Source organism: Histomonas meleagridis (assembly GCF_020186115.1).
Source record: "Histomonas meleagridis strain 2922-C6/04-10x chromosome Unknown contig_44, whole genome shotgun sequence".
NCBI lineage: Eukaryota > Parabasalia > Tritrichomonadida > Dientamoebidae > Histomonas > Histomonas meleagridis.
Window position 1 is genome coordinate 509,768 of NW_027150887.1, and position 14,780 is coordinate 524,547.

The 14,780-nt window shown below is 28.1% G+C and overlaps 4 protein-coding genes across 4 annotated transcripts; 2 read left to right on the forward strand and 2 right to left on the reverse strand.

Moving 5' to 3' along the window:
• Positions 1-2: 2 nt before the first annotated feature.
• Positions 3-245, reverse strand: GO595_006472 (uncharacterized protein; the record flags this gene model as incomplete). Its single annotated transcript, XM_067919828.1, has 1 exon — positions 3-245. One exon carries the CDS (start codon positions 243-245, stop codon positions 3-5), a length of 243 nt encoding a protein of 80 aa, XP_067773350.1.
• Positions 246-2,290: 2,045 nt separating this feature from the next.
• Positions 2,291-3,511, reverse strand: GO595_006473 (uncharacterized protein; the record flags this gene model as incomplete). The annotated part of the gene is made up of 1 exon (XM_067919830.1): positions 2,291-3,511. One exon carries the CDS (start codon positions 3,509-3,511, stop codon positions 2,291-2,293), a length of 1,221 nt encoding a protein of 406 aa, XP_067773351.1.
• A 370-nt stretch (positions 3,512-3,881) lies between these two features.
• GO595_006474 (uncharacterized protein) lies at positions 3,882-5,621 on the forward strand (the record flags this gene model as incomplete). Its single annotated transcript, XM_067919831.1, has 1 exon — positions 3,882-5,621. One exon carries the CDS (start codon positions 3,882-3,884, stop codon positions 5,619-5,621), a length of 1,740 nt encoding a protein of 579 aa, XP_067773352.1.
• Positions 5,622-6,293: 672 nt separating this feature from the next.
• GO595_006475 (Thioredoxin family protein) lies at positions 6,294-7,304 on the forward strand (the record flags this gene model as incomplete). The annotated part of the gene is made up of 1 exon (XM_067919832.1): positions 6,294-7,304. The coding sequence occupies one exon, from the start codon at positions 6,294-6,296 to the stop codon at positions 7,302-7,304; it is 1,011 nt and encodes a 336-aa protein (XP_067773353.1).
• Between the last annotated feature and the right edge of the window lie 7,476 nt (positions 7,305-14,780).

A 14,780-nucleotide genomic window follows, 5' to 3' on the forward strand; every position in this document is an offset into this window, starting at 1 on the left:
TATTAACTTGACGAGTCTTCAACTTCGGCAAGCATTCGGTCAATGGCGGCTTCATCAAAGGAGCCTGAGCTGGAAGTGTCACTGATTGTGGCCATTTGCATATCTGTGGTATTAAGAAAGGGAATCGTTTGGATCTCAGAATGTATGTCTGGAGTAGCAATCGGATGCGGAGCTTCATCGTTTTGGGTCACGAAAACGGGTTGTTCATCATCATGTTGGCCTGGGAAAGAGCAGCAAATTCCCATTGAAAAAGAAGGTTATTTTGAATCGGTCAATTACAAAAAGTGCTCATAATGGCACCACTGCCACTTTTGATAAACTGTTTATAACAACCAAAAAATCAAATTCTCATTCGAAAAGAATATCCAACTTATCAGTACACACACAGACACATTTTGATTCGCTTTCTTTAATATGTTCAAAAACAAAATTATTGTAATTGGTTTTATTTTATCCATAAAATGATACGTCACCAGCCTCATTTCCAATTGCTAAAATATTATATGTGTTATCAAATGACAATGAAGTGATTTTGTATCCATTATTTACTTGAGGCGGGAAATATCTTTCGTAAACCTTTGTACCATCTTCGACAGAAAACATAAAAATCCATTGATCAAATTGTAGTTGTGTACACACTATTAAAAAGTTTTGATCTTTAGCAATTCCAACAGGGAAATTATCCAATAATTTCCCCTCAACAGAAATCGAGAACAAGTATTCACCCAAGAAAGAGAACACTTTAAATTCTCCGTTCCAATAAATTATCATTTTTTTTGCCTTATATAAGAATATGAAATCCGATACGTTTAAAGATGAACTATTTGGAATATATGAATATGCGCCATTACTTAGGTCAACTACGCATACATTGTTATCTTTTTCTTTGAATATAATACTTAATTCGAACCTATCTACAAATTCCACGTAGAAACTATTGTTCACTTTAATAACTGAATTCATTGATTCTTGATTATTACCTATGAATGTTAAACCAATTTCATTAATGCCCAAATTTTTTATTATTAATAATGCGCCAGGAGTCATTTTTAAATCCCAAATTCCACCACTCCCAAATTCATATAAACATATATAATTCGATAATTCATAAATTCGATATTTCCCTTTTCGACCTTCGAATATAATTGTTCGATTATTAATGGAATCAAATTCTATAAAACCTGGATATACGATGTCATCATTAACAAATAGATTTGTGCAATTATTTAAATCATTAACTTGATATGAATAACAATGTAATGCACTATAATCATCGATTTGTGATACACTAACTTTAATAATCTCTTGTCGTATTGTGTTGTAATATATCGATCGAATAACTTCGCCAATGATGTTGTTTAAAAAACATATGAACGTGTTCGTGATCGTGTTAAATACACCTGCAAGTCCACTGTTGGTGCGAACGATTGTGTATTGTTCTGTTTGTGTAATTTCGCATATTTTAGACCTGCGTAAAAAATTGAGGGTTTGTGGTAATTGTAATGTGTCAGTATGATTCCACATGTCAGAATTGGATATCTTAGATATATGTGATATCATCATTTCATTTTGATTATTTCGAAGTGTAATGACTTTGTTGGTTGCAAACTCGCTGGCTAAAAGCCGACGCTTTTGTTGCAAAAAACATGAGTTCATTTTGATTTCTCCGAATGAACAATCGACCATTGCACACATGAAATTTAAGACTATATGATATGCTTGTAAAGTATTCAATTGCATTTGGCATTTTGGTATTTGTATGAAAATATTCAATGGCAAATTACAAAAAGTGTACGTTTATTAATTATTTCTCTCAAATTTTTTGTGAGATTGTTGACCAAATATAAACTGAAATCAATGGATAAAGTGAAGTGTTTTATCTCTGCTAAAAATCATTCATTAATTACTGCTAATTCATAAGAATTTAGAATAATTTGAGTAAAATCAGCATAACCAAATATAGGGTTACAATAAGATATAATTTCTCGAAGATAAATATACAAATAATAGGCATTTTGGTGTTATTTGAAAACTTCTATTGAAGTTTATTATTTAGTAATTAAATTTGTGTTTTTTGAAACGAACATAAAATATTTATGTTAATGTGCAAAAGTTGCCAAATCACTATAATTCTTATTACACATAATAAGCTTTGAGACAAGATGTCAAGAGATTGCACCAAAAAATTTACCAAATTCAAGTAATTTTTGTTCGGTATGAATTTGAATAAATTCAATATAAAAACATTACAAAAGTATTTTTTGATATACACAAAAAAGTAAACACAATTTCACTTTTTATTATTTCTTACTGTTTCATCGAACATCACAGCACATTCGAGTGCTTCCACTGTATTTATTGCCGCTAATGTTGAGATAGCGCTTGACAATTTCGTTGGCTCGTTTTGCCATATGACTACAGCCATCACTGCGATTTTCATCAGCATTCCGTTGGCGTCGATTCCTTTCATCATTTTCCTCATTTCTCCAATTATGTCACCAAATACTGCGCCTTCAATTAACATTTTCCGACACTTATCTAATACTATTGAAGTTTGGTATTCTTTGATCATGTTCGTAAGTTCAATTTGTTCAGTGTTCGTTGACTTCAAAAGTTTATCCATCGACGTTTGAAGCTGCTGTGGATTACCGCCCGGAAGCTTAAGACTAAGTTTAAGAATGGAATCGACAAAGAATTGGAACTCGTTTTGCGTAATAATAATTTGATGTGATTCGAAATATTTTGTTACATGTGAAAGAACTAAAAGTGACAAATCAATGAAAGAAGATGGTGTATGTTCGGTGGAATTTAGCATACAAATGAAAGAAGTGTCAGTGATGTTAATGGTTGCATTGCTTTTAATAACTGATGATAAATATGTGTTGACTAGATAATCCCAAAAATACTTTGTAAAGTCGGAAATGAGGTCAAAGGTCTTGAGGATATTTATGTTTGGACCTAAGTTTGTAAAAGAAAATCCGTTTTCATTGATTGAAAGAAATGAATTATACTCAGAACGAATTTGATTTGTACAATTTGTTACTATATCGGTGTAAGTGGAACTTAAAGTTAAGAGATCGGATTTTTGCTTGAATTGAGGTAAAAGTGGTAATATTGAATTGAAATCATTTTGCTTGATATAATCATTGATTTGTTTATGAAGTGATATAAACTTAGAAAGCTCACGATAAACAATTAGTTTCTGTTTCTCAGATTCAAGTTTTGCTTGTTTTTCATTAATTTGAGATTGAATATCTTGTGCTTTAGTATGTATATCGCTCAATGAGTTTTTAAACTCTGAAACTTCTTTTTTGAGGCTAGTTTCATTGGTATATAATTTTTCTGTTTCATTTGCAATTTTTACTAGAGATTCTTTTTGTGAAAAAATAGCTTCTTCGATTGCGCCCACTTGCTTTAAACATATCTCAGAATTCTTTTCTTGTAATTCCAGTATGTCATTTTTTGTAAGTTTTTCCTTGTTTTTAGTGAGTAATTTAATTTGCTCACACATTTTTTTGGCATAAATAAATTATTTGAAATATTTTCGACACAAAAATAAAAAAAAAATAAAAAAATAAAAAAAAATCTCAAAAGCTCAACAAATTCTTTTATTCTTCCTTTTTAACAACTAAAAAGAAAAAATTGTCACCAGCTTTTGTTTTAAAAAATAGAGTCTCAATTGCTAAAATTAATTTCGTATTAATTATTTTCTATAAGATATAAAATTATATCAATTCCCATTTCTTAATGAATTTAATTTCTGTTTTCTTTGTATTTTGATGATATTTAGATAAAAAAAACAATTTTTTTTATACAAAGACAAAAAATTGCACCGTTTTTTATGCCAAAAAAATTTCAAAACTTTTGCAAATTGTCTAAAAATGGATGAACCTCAGCGGGTTCAGGAATTCCTTGAAGAATTTAGATTTAACAATGAAAATCGCAAAATTTACTGCTATGGAATTGGACGTCATACTACGCTTGCACCATTTTTGTTTGAATATCCTATTCGTTCCTCAGCGCCACTTCTTCTCCGTGGTATATCACCTTTCAGCAACTTTGAAGTTGCCAGTTCCAACACATTTAAGAACTTCACTATTTATCATGAAGATCTTAATTCTGATGGATATTCCACCTCATTAATCTCGATGTTCTATTGTTATGCCGACATGCATACCAAGCGTATTTCACCTCATTCTTTTTCATGTACTTTATGTCAACAAACTGGGAGTAAGAACCATATCATATCTCATATTCTCAAAGATCATCAAGACCAAATCAAAAAACAACTTGAGCCATATGTAGATTATGTTAGTGATGACAAAGAATTCCTCAAAGGAATGTTAACCAAACTTCAGTTCGATGCAATAATTAAACGTTCGTCGAAGCCACAATTTGAGCTGCATTCGATTATGGGCAACACGACAGCGCCATCGCTCGATACGCTGGAGACCGATACGGACTCGTATGAAGAAGACGATATCGAATTTGAAAGCGACGACGATGACGACATCGGCAGTTATTTGGGGCCACAAAGCACAAACGTTAGCAAACGCAAATCGCCAATTGAACTTCTTTATAAGTCAGAAGTATCACCAGCGTTAACTTTATTTGCGAAAGCGCATGATCCAAATTATCATTCATTCTATGAGCCGACGACATTAGACCCATTTCCAGTGACAATGTCATCAAGTCAAATTATACATCCATACGTGGATTCATATTTACAATATAATGATACGTTTCATGGCGATGTTTCTTTGCTTGATTCATTTCCTGAAGAAGAAGAAACGAAGCCGAAGCAAACGAAGCCGAAACCACCAGAAACAGTTTCATATATTAATATCATTCCACAGAATTTAAGGGACAAAATCATTTCGAACATCGCAAAACAATTAATTACAAGTTATGCAACAAATAATTGTGGACAAAACGTACGATCGATATTTCAAGTAAAGAAGAAACAAATACAAAAACAATTAAGAGAAGAAAAAGCTCAACGACAAAGAAATGAAGAAAAGCAAAGATTAATGGCTATGCGAGAAAGAAGAAAAGTGAAAGTCGAACAAATGTCCGAAAAACTTTCGAATACAATTGTTAATATATATATACGGAATGTAATTAAAAATATATATTTGGAAGAAGTTGAAGCTGAAGATAAAAATGAAAATGAGCCGAATGAAGAAATAACAAATCAATTGAACACTGAATATAGTAATGTTGTTGTAGTATCGAATTTAGTATTACAACATCAATTAAATCCAACATTTCTATCTAAGGCTTTTGGTAACTTAAATTTCCAACTTGAAGGTGAAAGCGAACGTAAAATTAGGTTCAGATGTTGTGGTAATCATGTTCAAGCTTTGTTATTTTTGGCTTCTTATGAAGAAGTTAAAAAGGCTCTCGCTTCAAACCCAGTAATGATTGAATATTCTCAAGCGTATTTATCGAGATATGAGGAAAATAATGATGACGGAATGATGTTATTTACAGGACAACAAGTGAAAATGTTGTCTGTGAAAAATCCAGAATCGATAGAAAATGATGGCGGCTCTTCTGAATTAACAAAGATAAATCCTTGTATGGATTTAGATTTGATCAATGATGGTTTGGAATGTTGATTTTGTATTTATCATATATATATATATATATATAATATAAAATAAAATGTTTGATTTATTCATGAATTAGAATAGTTGATAAGTTTTGAATATTCTTTGTCTAATTGTTTTATATATTTTTTGATGTTTCGAAGCTCAATAAGAAGTTGTGAATGACTGATAAAGTTGTTTTTATGATTCTTAGTTTTGGGTTTTTGTTCTCCGGAAATATGCTCAACAAGTTGCGATGAAGTAGGACTTGAAAGTTCTTCTTCTATCATAAAATCGTTTTCATTGTCCATTTCTATTGCCTCAATGGTTTGAAGAAGTCTCAGAGATGCATTATTCGGTGTTAAAAATGGTTTCTCCATGGAAATTAATTACAACATCAAAAATGACATCAAAAATTCAATTCAAAATCATTTTAAATAGATTTTACATATTTATTAATATAATCAACAAATATATAAAGAGAATATTTCATGAAAAACAATGTTTTATTATGAAAGAAAAAAAATTGGAAATTTCAGATGAAATTAGATTAATGAATATAAAAGAATAAAATCAAAAAAACTATATAGAATTGTCTTTCATTAAAAAATTCAAGCTAGCTTAACATTAAAAAGATATTTTGCAATTTGGCCAAGCAAGAAATTAAAAGTTTTTTGGCTGGAGGAGAACGTTTACGTCACAATGTTTATTCTCTTTTCTTTAGCAACTCTAACAATTTCGGCTAATGAAAACGCTGGGAAAATAGTAACACTCACATCTAGCAATTGGGATAAATATATTGAACAACGTGACCCTGATTCAGTTTGGTTGATTATGTTCTCTGGCGAGAAATGTCCAGCGTGCAAAATCACAATGCCTGCCTTTACAAAGGCTGCTTCCCAAGCTGATGGTATGATTAACTTTGGTGTTGTTATATCAGAAAAAGACCCCGGCCTTCACATGCGTTTTCAAATACGTGTTGTTCCTACCTTTATTATAATTCATAAAGGTGGTCGTGTAGATTACACTGGAAAAAGAACTGATCGTTCCTTCATTAATGCTGCTTCTAAATTTATTCCAGATCATTCAATCCCTGTAACCAAAGATTGGGTTGATGACGAAACATATTCCGCTATTCTTTTCACTGACAAAGAGAAGACACCACCAATGTGGGCTGCTGTCAGTTGTTCATTCCATAGCAAAATCCGAATTGGAATCACGTCAGACCCAGAAATTCTTGAGCTTTTTAATGTTGAAAAGACACCCACTATTATTTTTACCAACAAAACTCACCGTATTACATACACAGGGCGAAATACATTTAATGCAATATCCCAATCAGTTTCCGATTTCATTGATGGTTCTTATGAGGAGCCAATACAGTTCAACATTGACTTCTTTTTACCAGAAGAGTATACTGAAGAATGCGAAAACTTCAACGGTTATTGCATAATTCATGCATCAGCCGAACTCGATCCAAAACTTCGTGTTGCACAAGAAAAGTATTCGAGCAATCGCTTGAAGTTCTTTTATGGTGACGAAGATTTACCATTTGAATTCATTAAGCCAAATGAACTGTACATTATTGCACCGCACAAGAAAGAGGCAATGAAAGTACAAAGTGTAAACGAATTAAAGGAAGCAATTATGGACGTGTTCGATGGAAATGCCAAATGGACACCAATAGAGGAGTTGGAAAGCGCTAATAAATAATTTTTTTTTCAGAAATGTTTTTGCATAATGTTTCAACTCATTATATCTTTGATGAATATCTTCTACTAAAAAAACTATGAAATATTTTTAATTATTCATATATGGTTTGTTTTACTAATAATAATAACATCTTTCGTGAATTCGCGAATGTTTTAGTCTTTTAGGAAAAGCGATATTTGGAAAATGATGTATTTCTGAAAATAACGCTCGAATCGTAAAAGCAATCGCTTTTGGAAAATATACTGACTTTTCGGAATTAGAACCAATTCGGAAACACATATAAAAATATTTTTTATTTCATGAATTCTCAGAAAAAGAGAAAAAAAAGAATAAATTATATTTGGAAATTCTTCTGTTTTTGTAAAAGAAATGTATTCAGAAGAAAAGACGGTATATTTTTCTAAACGACCGCTTTTCGAAAAAAAAAAAAAGTAATATCCAAGCAAGCACAGAGCTTTTCCAAAATGACTATAACATTTGCGATCTACCACCTATTAGCAAAAAACTCTAATGTTTCTATGGATCATTGGTTCTGATCATTAATGTTTTATAATTTTGTAAATGTCAAGAAAATAACAACTTTTAAAGGCTTTAAAAACAAAAATATTTGGATCATAATTTAGAAGCATTTGTTTTTTATAAATACAAATAAAATATTTATAGGAAATAAAAAATAAACAAAATTGTATTTTTAACATTTAAAACATTATTGGCGTTTGAATCTTTGTCCTCAACTCTTCGACTCTATTTTTATAATTATATAATAATTCTTCTATTTCATTTATCGGAGCGTTTAATTTCTTTGCGATAATTTCCTTTTCTTTATTATCTAAATCCAAAAACTTCAAAATGAAATCTCCGTCGACGAAATTTCCTATTTCATAATTCGAACCATTTTTCTTTACCAAATGGGAATCAATATTTTTAATGTAACCGATTCCTATCAAATTATTTGACATAATTTGATAAATTTTTTTAAATTTTTCATCTAAACATTTCATAACAAATCCGATTCCACCACTTTTCGTCACGAACAAAAACAAGAAATCGTTATTAATGTTTGAACTTAACAAAGTATTTACATTACAACTCATTTTATAAGCAAATTTAGTTATAATATTTCTTTCATTTTCTATGTTCATATTATATATTATATCATCATTACTAATCGCAATTATATCATTATTACTTATCATTTTAGCGATTTTTAATGATTTCGGATTCATATCTCTACAAATTTCGGATATTATACCATCCATAATCGTATAAATAATTATTGAAGTAAATTCATCAGAATATATAATAGTAAATGAATTTACACAAGTTAAAGAAGAACATTTAATTCTTGTGCTAATTGTAGATTTTTTATATAAATTATTTTCTTCATTAAATCCTAATGCAGTTAATGAAGAATTATATGCTACAATTATATATTTTTGTTCAGCAAAAGTTATTGCGTCAATCGAATTATTAAATGGAAAATCAGTTAATCGATTTAAATTGGAGTCATATATTATTACAATTCCTTTGTTTTCTATAGAACAACCTATAACTAATAAAGGATTCGAATTATATTGGATCCATAACATACATTTCGGTATTTCTAATACTTTTAAATATACAGGTGGTGTTGAAGTAGATATTAAGATATAATTCGATGCGTTATTACATGCAAAAACTATCGGATTATGATTAGTTTCATCAATGGCCATTAAACGAATTTTCTTTTGTAATATGAAATGATCTTCGATATGTGTATGATAATAATTTTCTAATGATATAATCGATATATTTTTCGATGTTAATATAGCAATTTTATTCATATAATTTGTGGCATCAATTATTAATGGACATGAAATATAATTAATTTTGTTATCTTTATAAAATGCAGGTGTATCAGATACTATAAATATTTCACCAAATATTTCACGTAAACCAAAAATTGTTCCATTTAAACTTAACTTTATGGAATTATGATATATTTCATTATAAGTACTAACGATAAGTTCATTGTTTTTATCATATATAATGGATGTTAACATAATCGAATCATCAAATTCAAATTCTTTAACATCATTTGTTTCTATATTATATGTAATTAATTTTGCGTTTGAATAAAATATTACAGAAAATTCATCTTTCGTTAAAGCAATTGATGATATTTCATCATCAAAATTATATTCATTAATTTCATTTATAGAAAAATCATTGATTTCATATAATATAATTTTCCTATTTTCAAATGAAATTATAAATTTATTATCAAAAGAAGAAGCAAAAGTTGCATCGGGTTCAAATTTTATATTTAATGTCGAGTTATCATTATTATTATATAAAATAATATTATGTTTTGTTATTTGAAGAATTAAAGAATTAATTTCATATACAAAAATTGTTGGCTCTTCTTTTAATAAATTCGAACCGATTAATTCAAATTTATCATTTAAAATATATGTTAATGAAAACGTAGAAATTATAAATAATTTGTTTTCATTTAAATACCATATTCGTTTTCCGTCATTAATTTCAATATTTATTTCTTCAACTGTTGCAGAACCATTTAGAAATGATCGTAATTTACCATTTTTTAATATAAAGTTTGATCTATCCATAAAAGATACGCAATTTAATGATGCAAATGTATTGATAACTTTAAAAATATTATTGTTATAAAGTAAAAGTTGCGAATCATCAAATGATGAAATTTGTAAAAATAAACTTTCAGTAAGTTGAATTAATTTATCACATTTATGCGTTTGGCCAATTCGCTGTAAATCTGGAATAATAAATATAACGCCATCATCGTCAACAGCAATTATTTTGTCATTAACAGATGATAAACATGAAACTGATGTTTGAAGATGTGTCTTTTTAACTTCTGCAAAATTTTTGATTTGTGAAATTGTGTTTTTATATGAAATCGCAAATGTGTCGTTATTGATTACAAGTAAATTGGACATTTCTTGGGATTCTGTAAGTTCAAGAGATTGCATTAATTCAAGTTGTGCGTCATTAATTTGATATTTAGAAAGAGTAAGTTTCATATCGATATCATTTCCAAGAATTAGAAATGTGTTATCTGAGATAAATTTGATGTCAAGAATAGAAGAATAAGGTAAATATTGAGGAAAGATTTCGTTTTTCTCTAAATCAATAAAATTAAGTGTTCGAAGCCGAGTATGTGTGATTATGAAGTTTGGGTTTGTGGCTAATACATCATGAGTACGTTTTCCAATTTTAGTTGAAACATCACATTTTTTAATACAATGAAGTTCATAATTTAATTCTGCTTGTTTTATTTGAATTATTAATAATATTTCTGATGTTAGTAAAATAGCAATTTGGTTATTTGAAACATATTCTAGGCATGATATTTCACCAAATATTGGAAATATTTTTGGAGTTGAAATAAAATTATTTGATAATTCAGAAATTGAAATTTCATTTCCCTGTGAAAAGACAACCAACTTGTCTTCTGTCAAAACGCAATTTGAAATATTTGAAGGAGGATGCAAAGAACCAACAATAAAAGACATTCTGAATTGTGTGGCCGTTTATTATTCCCCAAAGTTCAATCAAAGAGGAAATCTGAACAAAATAATCACTAAATAAAATCCAAGACAATTTAAACTTAACTACTTATAACCAGTTTAGTAGAATCAACAAAAAATACTTTTGCAAATTAGGCCTAATCAAATCAATTTTTTTTTTAATCTTTTTAAAAATAATTTTTATGAAAAATTGGTGTATACTCCAACCCGCTACACGAAAAGTAAATGACAAATTATATTATTAAAGAAAAATTCGAAATTTAGATTTATTATGGTGAAAATGTATTATTTTTTCAAAAAGCCAAAAAAGTTATTTCAATATTAAAATGTATAGCATGTTTATCTAGGGTATTACTGTTTTTGTCTGTGATAATATCTTATTATCTCCATTCTCATGGAAAAAATAAGAAACAAATCTAATCTTTCAGAAGCAAGCATATCATTGGATATATTATGGTTTGTATGAATTCAAATCAGTATTTTCATATTTTTTGGTTATCTTAATATGTATGAAAAAATTTTGAATCTCCTTATTCAAGATAAACATAATATTCGTAAACAATAAAAAAATTAATGTTTATATTATAGTATGATTTATAAATATGATTGAAATATTCTTAGTTTTTCTGGATCATTTCCAAGTATCATTTGCACGTTAACATTTGTTATTTTAATCAGTTCTATCATTTGATTTCGATATTCTCCCAATGTTTTATCATCTATTTCTCTGTCTCTAAAGAATTCCAAAGGATTTCCAAACATTCTGATCAACACAGCAGCGAATTGATCCAAAAAGTTTCCATTTGCTCTTTTCAACAACCATTCGAAGAATTTCATTATATCTTCGAATTCGTCTGCATCATAAATTGGTGGCATCAATTGCAAAAATGGAACAATTGATTCATCAACAACGAATTTATCATTTTGAGTAATGATTGCACCAATTGCACTTATTAAATTTTCATTAAATAATACGTCATTTTCATTATTCGGTGACATAATAAACTTTTGTTTCAAGCCATTAATTATTTCATTTGAGTTTGGATTTATTAATTGAGATGCGAAAATCGAAATATTTTTAAGTAAATATACGCCCATATAATTATATTGATTTATTAAATTTTGAGCTATTTCGAAAATTCCCAAAATTTTATCTTGAATTATATTAATTGGAATTTCTTGAATGATTTGTACAAGTATTTTAACTCCAATATTACTTATGTTTGGATCATTATGATTACATAACTCAACAAACAATGGGAAATATTGATTTATAATATTAATTGAGTTTTCTTTTAATGTCGAAATAATTCCACCGAAAATCTTTGAAGCGGATTCTTGAATAGTTAAATTAGAATCATTTTGAGAAGAATAACTTATACTATGATAATGTAAATTACATTTAATTGCATTTTCAGTTGTTATTAATATATTATTTATATGTTCAATAATAAAGTTAATATTTACATTAGAAATAATATTATAAATTGCTTCAAATGATATTGATATTGTTTCAGCATCTTCATTTGTATTTATCATATTTAATAAAATCGGAATTAACATATTTACTATTTTTTCTATGTTTTGAATATAATCATTTAATGATTCAGTTATAATACAAGCGCCTTTTGCTGAATGCAAAGAATTATTCGATTTAATGAAATTAATAATTGTTGAATAATTTTGTTGCAAATAATCCGGAAATTTGGATGCTATAGCACAAAGAACTCTTAATGAAATATCGGAAATTGTTGCCGTTGATATAATTTCACTATTCGGAGGAGGGTTTTGACAAATGTTTGTTAATATTTGTATTACTAAAGTAATTGTTTGTAATGTTGAACTTGTATGAAAATCAACCAAAAATCCATAAGCATTAATCATTTCGATAGCTATGTATGTGTCTTCATTTTGCATTCCTCTTGTTAAAAACTCAGCAAATGAAAATGCATATTGTGAAAATTGTTCAACAGATTTTTCAGATAAATGCGCTAAACAATAAATAGCATTCCCACATAATATAGAATTATTTGTTGATTGAAGAATAGTTGTCATTGTCGAATATAAAATATTAAAATTGTTTACAATTTCATTTCTACAATTTTTGATTAAAGTTGAAATAAATTGTAAAATCGAAATTTGAATGGAAGTGTTCGTGCAATTCAAAATTTGTAAGAAAATTGGAAGTTTTGTATCGATTATTTCATCAGAATTTTCCAAAAACGTTAAAGTCGTTTGAATTAAGTTTAATGTTTTAGTTGAAGGGAACTGAATTAATGATTGTAATGAATAATTCTGTATCATTTCTAATAATTGTTGTTCATTTCCAATCATTTCAACAATTGTACTTAACGATTCACAAATCGCTTCTCTTAAACAATTTGATTGACATAATAAAGTTTTACAAAACATATCAACAACATCGCCATAAATATTCGAATAAAAATCAGGTTCTGTTTCAATACAACCTTTTAAGAATAATGAAATATAAAACATTCCAGATTCACTTTGTTGGAATTCTTTAATTTTCGATATTATATTTCCAACAAGATTTGAATAAGGCGCAAAATGTTCGCCAATTATTTGTGGATAATTTGATGGTGATATTTCATATTCATCATCAGTATTATATTTGGATTGAGTTAAATAAAATGAAAATTGATGTATCGAAATCAAAAGAGCTTCATTAGAAAATATATCGGGATAAATTTCCATTATCGATTCTATTATATTAAAACATTCGTCTAAAATGTAAAAACTTTGCTTGAAATTATCAATTACCACAATAATTCGTTGTAATAATTCAAATGGATTTATAATTAAACAATTCGTATTAATTGAATCAGAATAAATTTTTAATAAATTCTTTATAAGCGTTTGATTGTTTAATGTTAAAAGAAGATTAAGAGAATGAACAAAAATATCACCAATATGAAATGGATTTGATGGATCTTCACAGTATAAAGATGAAAGATGAAATACAAATTGAATTGTAGTGATTTGAGAATCTTCAGATCCTTGAATGCCAATTTGTATAAGTTGCATAAACATATTAGAGATATTACCATCAATTGAAATTAATTCACACAGTGAATCAAAAATTTGAATTGCTGATGGAACTAAAGAAACAATTTGATTATTGAGAACATGTGTAGAAAATTGAATTATTTCAGCAAAGGTAGCTTCACAGTAGTACTCTGTCAAAATGAGAGCCATTGTTTTTAATAACATAAGGCTATGAAGTGAAGATAAAGATTTAAATAGTGAATCAATAATTTCAGCTTTGTTTTCTAATGCATTCCAATTATGGTTAAGCCAGCTCTTAATTCCAAGAAGGCAATGCTCAAGTATATTTTCTTCAACATTTGAGTTTAAAATTAATAATAGGCTTGGAAATGAATTTACATTTCTATAAACGCTTTCTAAAAATTCGGTTAACTCTGGTGTTACACCTTGTCCATTTTGGTTTGATAAATTTTGGTAACACTGTAAGATCTGATTTTCCATTCTGGCTATTGAAACGTTTAAACTAAAACGTTAAAACTATTCAAATATTTTTGTATAGAAGAACGTTTATTCATACATCCATATAATAAAAAAGACAAAACTAAATTTACCGTATATGAGCCAGAAGCATATAACAAGTTACTATGAAGAATTCGATAACCATTGCAAAAAAGATTACAATTCCTGCAATACATAATTTTTTTCCGATAGAGTTTGAGTTAACGAAGAAAGAAACAGCAAAATATGCTTGAGGAATATCTATATAATTCGATACAATAAAAGATGTGTTATGAAAATTCACAAAATTATTGATTGCCGATAAATGAATATTTGCACCAATTTCTGTGACTGTAAAACCGCCTTCAATTTTTAATGGATATTCTCTTCTTCGACAATATTGTCCGATTCCAGAAAAATT